General features: G+C 38.5%; 1 protein-coding gene across 1 annotated transcript; it reads left to right on the forward strand.

Moving 5' to 3' along the window:
- Positions 1-2,001: 2,001 nt before the first annotated feature.
- On the forward strand, positions 2,002-4,578 carry TLR5 (toll-like receptor 5). The gene is given in 4 exon segments (XM_009866047.1): positions 2,002-2,176; positions 2,179-2,366; positions 2,369-2,909; positions 2,912-4,578. Coding segments are annotated over 4 exon segments (2,571 nt in total).
- The last annotated feature ends 2,790 nt before the right edge of the window (positions 4,579-7,368 follow it).

The following is a 7,368-nucleotide window of genomic DNA, read 5'->3' on the forward strand; positions in this document are numbered from 1 at the left end:
TATCTTTAGTTGTGTCTTTTTTAACAACCTACAACATTTCGTAGTCACAAAGACAACGATGATACAGTTTACTGTTTATCATGTCCACTTTTAACAGAGCATGCTAGGCCAAAGGGTAGGAAAAAAAATGTTTTCTAGTACTAGGAGTTATTCCCCATAGATGCAGTTAAAATCTCTTAACAGAATTTTTATACTCACTGCCTGCAGTTGGCTTTTTTTTTGCAGACATAAAATGAGCCAAAATGTGAACGAAATTTGTATGCCAGGACTTCAGAATCCAGCGCTCTATCTTATATTCATAATCTCTTCTACTTTCAAGAATCAAATATCTTCCAAAAACTATGAAATTCTTTTTAGAAATGACAGGATTACTATTTTAAGTTGCAAAGTATGTGTGTTTCCTACATGGTGTCTGGGCCTCTAGGGTGGCAATTTGCAGACTCACCCTAATAGCCATAGTTATTACAAATCAAGGTTTTAGTAAAATCAGATAATTTTGAGAACATCACTAAAAATGTCAGGTATGAGGAGGTTGTGTCAATTATGAGATTTGATGGTACTTCCTATTTAGCAGATAGTCTCTAAAAAACGGTGAGCTCTTGCAATTTGTATTTGCAATGGGAATTTAATTAGTGGTTTCTGCTGATGTACCTTTTAATTTCCCAGAATCACTTTATATCATGGCAACAAGCATAGGATTATTTTGGTTCAAGTGCAATATTCTGCAATTTCATACTTGTGCTTTAAAGCAGTGTGCTCAAATCATCATAATAATTAGTGGGGTTTACCTCTTTTTAATTACTGGCTCAAAGCCCAACTTTCTCCACTCTGAAGGAGATGTACTTTGCAGACATTAGATGGCCGGCCATTCGGGGTTTGGTTCCACATAGATTTAGACTGAGCAATTTTTAAGCAGATTGTGCTAGAGGTCACAGAAATTCTTCTGTTGGGTTGTAATTTCATTTCAATAAATGCCTTTTTAAAAGCAGAGGCAGATTGTTGCCATCTTAGTTAAAAGGTTTTTTTTAAAAATTACAGTACACAAACAACAACTTTAGGGCTCGTAATTTGCTCTGTTCTTTACCACATTCAATAAAAAAGACCTTCCTTGCTTTGAAGAGATTTTTCTGTCAGAGAGAGAGAGGGAGGGAGGCAGACAGATGGCATAATGCAAGGAAAAAAACAAAGTTGGAATAAATTAATAAATTGATTGATTAGTGAGCTGCATAAATTATATTATGCACCTTTTAGTATAACTTAGGAATTTACAGTTCTGGACATGTAGTTTTTAGTAAAACATGAAATCTTGCAGCACAGTTTCAGGCTACCACATTTTTTTCTTTTCCTACACTGTCAGCCTTGTTCCTGCCTGTATTTTCCAAACTATTCTACAACTGTATCAAGAACAATTTCATGCTGCAGGGTTAATATGAGGCTCAGGGAGTCCCAAAAGAGGTTCCCCTTTTAAAATTAATGGCTGTTAGGCACTTCTGTGTGACAGCAATCTGAATTCCAAATAGTGTGATTGCACTCGCAAGGAGAGTGCTCTGTCAAAGAGCAGCATTAGCTTTCTCTGGTGAGATGACTGGATGACTGAACTTCTCTTTGGTAAACCAAACTGTTAAACTTGTTTGGATAACTGATTAAGGAATTAACCTAACACACCAGCATTATCAGTTCCATGATGCAAATTAAATGGCTCGGCCAAGATTTTCACATTTACCTAGTTTCGGTGCCACCCTTAAGGTATGTAAAGGAGGGCTACTTTCCAGGTCATAGGAGGTGCTGGCATCTCTTTGGGACCCGTCTTCTCAGCAGCCAGCTTATCAGATGATGCCTGTTAGACTTCAGAGAGAGGATAAATCCCAAATCACTATTAATTTTTAGTGTAGCATTAGTCTTTGATTCAACAACTCTTAAAAACATGTTCTACATCTTACTGCATAGATAGCCAACTACAGAATTAATGTTTACTGTTTTCACTTTTTTCCATATAGATCCATGATGTTACATCAACGGCTAGTACTTGTCTTTGGAGTATCACTAGCTAGTTATATATGTGCATTCAAAAGCTGTTACTTAGAAGCTCAAGTCTCCCTATATTATTTCTACAGTCTCACAGAAATTCCACTTGTGACAGAGGATATAGTGAAGCTTCTTCTAACTTTCAACTATATCACAGAGTGACTGCAACCTCATTTCCATGCCTGGAGCACTTGTTGGTGTTGGAAATCGGAACACGGTATGTTTATCCTGCTACCATAGGAAAAGGAGCTTTCAGGAACCTGCCAAATCATTGTATCTTGGACTTGGGATCCAATAAGATTCTTCAATGGGATGTTGATGCCTTTCTAGGCTTGCCAAAAGTCTGACTGTACTCCATCTGTTTCAGAACTACCTTGGAGACTCCATCCTGGAGCAACGGTACTTTCAAGGTTTGAGCTCGTTAGAAGAATTGGATCTTTCGGGGAACCAAATCACAAGACTTCAGCCTCATCCTTTATTTTATAATTTAACAGTCTTGAAAACTGTGAATCTGAAATTCAACAAGATATCCAACTTGTGTTAAAGCAATCTTACCAGCTTCCGAGGAAAGCACTTTTTACTTTTTAGCCTCAGTTCTAATGCTTTGTACAAGATAGATGGAACAGCCTGGGCCAAATGCCCAAATCTTTTCAGAAATATTACGTTTAACTGGCTAGACCTTAGTGAAAATGGCTGGAGCACAGAGAAAGTCCATTATTTCTGTAGAGCCATTAGAGGGACTCCAATCAGTTCCTTAATATTTAGCTCACATACAATGGGATCAGGATTTGGTTTTAATAACTTTAAAAATCCATATAAGGAAACATTTTCAGGACTAGCAAGAAGCGATCTTCATTCACTTGATATTTCAAAAGGTTACATTTTCTCTCTTTAATCTTTCAAAGCCTTCGAAATCTGGAATCACTGAATGTTTTCAAAAATAGGATAAATCAAATCTAAAGTCAAGCATTTCTTGGCTTGAGAAATCTAAAAGCTCTCAATCTCTCACGTAATCTTTTAGGTGAGTTGTATGATTATACTTTTGAGGGACTGTATAGTGTAACATGTATTGATTTACAGCAAAATCACATTGCGATGATTGGTGAAAAATCATTCAGTAAGTTAGTAAATCTGAAAGTAATTGATCTCTGAGACAATGCCATTAAAACATTCCCTTTCTTTCCACATTTGACCTCTGCCTTTTTAGGTGACAATAAGTTAATGTCTTTAGCTGGCACAGCAATAGCAGCAACACACCTTGAATTAGAAAGAAATTGGTTGGCAAACCTCGGTGACCTGTATATTCTTTTCCAAGTTCCAGATGTGCAGTATATCTTCTTAAAACAGAACCACTTCTCTTACTGTTTGAAAAGTGATAGTGTTATAGAAAACAATCAGTTAATCTATATAGATCTAGGTGAAAATATGTTACAGCTCATGTAGGAGAGAGATTTATGTTTGGATGTGTTCACGGCACTGCCCAAACTTCAGGTTCTACATTTGAATAACAACTACCTTAGTACTCTTCCACAGGAGATTTTTAGACGTCTAACATCTCTAAAAAGACTTAATCTACTTTTGAACTTATTGTCTCATCTTTCTGCTGGGCTTTTTCCACAAAGCCTAGCAAACCTAAACTTATCTGGAAACCAGCTTTTTTCCCTTGAGCCTGAAGTCTTTATGACTTTGAGTATCCTGGATATAACACATAATAAATATGTCTGTGATTGAACTTTAAAGAATCTACTAGTATGGCTAAATTAAACCAATGTAACGCTAGTTGGCTCACAGTCTGATAGGTACTGTGTAAACCCACCTGAATTTGCAGGGATACCACTGTCATCTCTGACATACGATGGTTGCAATGAAGATGAACTCCAGCAGGCACTCAGGTTCTCACTATTTGTCTTCACATCTGTCACTCTTCTAATGTTTCTGATGGCAGCCATCATTTTTACTCACTGTCGGGGGATTTGTTTTGTCTGGTATAAAACTATCATCAAAAAAATGATAGACAGCCGTCCACAAGCAGCAGATAAAAGTGAATACAAATATGATGTGTATTTGTGCTACAGCAAAAATGACTTTGGATGGATCCAGAATTCTTTGCTAAAGCACCTGGATTCACAGTATTTTGATAAAAACAGATTTACCTTGTGCTTTGAGGAAAGAGATTTCTTGCCTAGGGAAGAACACATCAACAATATCCGTGATGCCATCTGGAGCAGGAAAACAATTTGCATTGTGACCAGGTAATTTCTCAAAGACAGGTGGTGCGTGGAAGCCTTTAATTTTGCCCAGAGCAGATACTTCTGTGATCTGAAAGATGTCCTCATTATGGTAGTAGTTGGGTCACTTTTTCATTATCAACTGATGAAACACAAAACAATTCAAAACTTTTTACAAAGGAATCAATATTTGTGGTGGCCTGAAGATTATCAAGATGTAGCCTGTTTTTTAAATAACCTTTCTTGTTAAATTATGAAGGAAAAAAAAGTGCGAAGGAAAGCCAGTGGTATAGAGCTGCAGACTGTAGCAACAATTTCAAATTGATAGTGGATGGGTTGCTGCCTTTCCAAATATCCCACTTCCAGCTGTGTCATGGCAGGAATAAATAGAAGTTTGCTTCACCTTTCCTTGAAAAGCCAGGCAGAATGAGAACTATTTCAGTATAAATCCCACTAAACATGAAGACAGCTTGAAAGCAACCAGTGCAATTATTTGTGGACTATGACACACATTTTCAGAAGAATGAAACAAATTGCAGATGCTTCACGTTTTGGATGCTCAGCTTCAAACACTTTAGTCCCAATTTCTGGACTACTACTTGCTCACGGGTCTGTTTCAGCTACAGAAGGATGCCAATCCATGGTTGTTTTTCATAAAAAGAGCCAATGGTACTGTACGGGAGAAACCAAGTGTGCTTTCATCTATGGCCTACCCTGACCGTCGGTTCACGGATTACTTCTGTGCCTTCTGAACTCTGGAACTTTTCATACTCTGTTTTCAAAGCAGAATCAGTGCTTTGCACCTTTATGCTTCAGACTGGTGTAACACAGATTTCATTTATTTGTCTTCTACACCATTAGCCTTGGCTTCTGAACTGGAACGTACAAACTTTGAACTTCATCCGTCCCCCTCCACAACTTCTCTGTTTGGCAGCAGAACTATGGTCATCAGTCTACTTTATTTGTTGCTGTTTCAGTCTGGTGCTTCTTCAGTGAAGCTGACTCCTGCCCCGGAGAGGGGAATGGGTATCCCCTTTAGATGGGAACTAGCCTGAGCTTGAAAAGCAAACAAGAAACTACCTCAGCAGCTGTGCGGGCTGCACACCAGGGACATGGCCAACAGTCCCGTGACGGCCAGACAGCTTTCACATCGTGGGAGTACAGACAACTGGTGTGTAATTTGGGTTGTTGTCTGTACCTCTTGTGTCCTGATCAATTCTAAAGGTTTCCTCTGTTTCTGTCAAAATAGAGTCATAAATGCCTGGTACTCTCCTACCTCTCTAATCATTTTACCATTGATTGTTCAGGTATGTGTCTTCAGAGGCTTCTTCAGGGTCATTTTAATAGAACTCTGTTATAGAACCTGCACCTATTTTTTGGTGGTGAAATACTTCCTGAGTGTACTCTTCATCTCAGTCTATATATTTATTCAACAAAAGCTTACCAAAACAATTTCAGTAAAGCTTCAGTGAGTTTTTTGCTCTGAAGGTGAGGAAGTCTGAATGGGAGGTTTTATAAGCTGTCTGTCATGACCTTAGCTGCAAACAAGTAATATCATTTTAAGTATTTTGATAGAGATGGAAAAGTACAGCCCACTTCATGAGAATGTGCATGTTTGAATATAGATGTGCCTGTGGCTGATCTAATTTACTCTCAGTGCACCAGTATACAGGATTTTTATTGATAAATTTACTACCGTATAATATTACTTCCTTCTCAATCTGTGCAGTCTGTCAGGAACAGGACAAAGCTAAACCTTGGAAATTTTTCCAGGCAGCACGGGGAAGCAGATTAAAAGCCAGGATTGCCTGTGCTGATGAAGCCCTGGGTGTCGCTGTTGGCTCAGGTAACAGCTGGGGCTTCCCAAACTCCTCCTGCCTCCTTTCCACTGCAGCTGCTGGCATTAGGGAAAAAAGTGCTGCTGCAGAAGGAGGTCTGGAAAAGAATCTGCAGCCCTGGCTTCCCAAAGCCCCCGTGGGCTGTCAGAAAAGGGTTTCCAGTCCAGAGAGTTAAAATTTCTTACATTTCTCTGAAAATGTCCAACATTTTTCCTTTTTTATTCCCCCAATCCGTCCAAATGTTTATAGGCATCCTTTAAAGTCAGAGGTTATATCAGAGAGTACATCCCGTAAAAACCACTGTCGGATAAAAAAAAAGGAATGAATCTGCACAGCGAAGATCATGCATAGGTCTAGGCTGTTGATGTATGGATCTGTACATGATGTAAGAGATGGGAATTTTAAAACCATACTTAAGAAATTATATGTGAATCCATGTCATGAAACATTTTTGATTTTGATGAACATTTGTGTTAATTGAGAGCCCTCTCCACTTAGGACCTTACTGTATATTTACAAGACACCCCTGTCACTTCGGTTACTTAAAACTTAGTTCTGCTAACCTATGTATGCAGGAATGGCAAGCAGACACGGAGATTACCAACATGGCTTTAACGGAGGCTTTTCCATTTTGTTTGAAATGGTTGTCTACTTCATACTCATGCCTCTAGTGGAAGGTGGCTACATAAAACTTCCATTTACTTCAGTCTTTGGGAAGGTCTGACTTTTTAGGTAAAGGTTTTAATAAAAGCTTTGGATGAAATGCCATTGACTGCCTCCATGCTTATTTAATTTTCTTTTCATTTTTCATTTGTTTCATTCTGGAAACTTAATGAGATCAAACCTGTGTCAGGAGCAGCTTGGAAGACTTCTTTCTACCACAGAGGCAGCTTAGAAACATAGAAGTAGCCCAGCACCCCATCTGTCCCTTGAAAACTCTATTGGAAGGGGCCTACAAAAGGCAGTAAAATTATTTTTGGAGAACACACTAGTGAACTATTCCTGATTGTGGAGTGGTTTACAGGCATATGAATAACTTCAGTGTCAAAATTTAAAGAGATCCAAAATAACTTTCTTTTCTACACACTGTGAAACCACTCCAAGTGTGAGACTCTCATAACAAATGCAGTTGGTACAGTCCATCCTCTACAATGAAAAATTGACTTCATATAGATCACAGGACCCTGATCACCACCTTTGTAGAGTCACCTATTCTTAAATGACAAAGCCTGGGGAATTGTCAAGAAAGGGCTTGTGCAGACTTTATACTCGTCTGC

The sequence above is a fragment of the Apaloderma vittatum genome, unplaced genomic scaffold (genome assembly GCF_000703405.1).
Source record: "Apaloderma vittatum isolate BGI_N311 unplaced genomic scaffold, ASM70340v1 scaffold36473, whole genome shotgun sequence".
NCBI lineage: Eukaryota > Metazoa > Chordata > Aves > Trogoniformes > Trogonidae > Apaloderma > Apaloderma vittatum.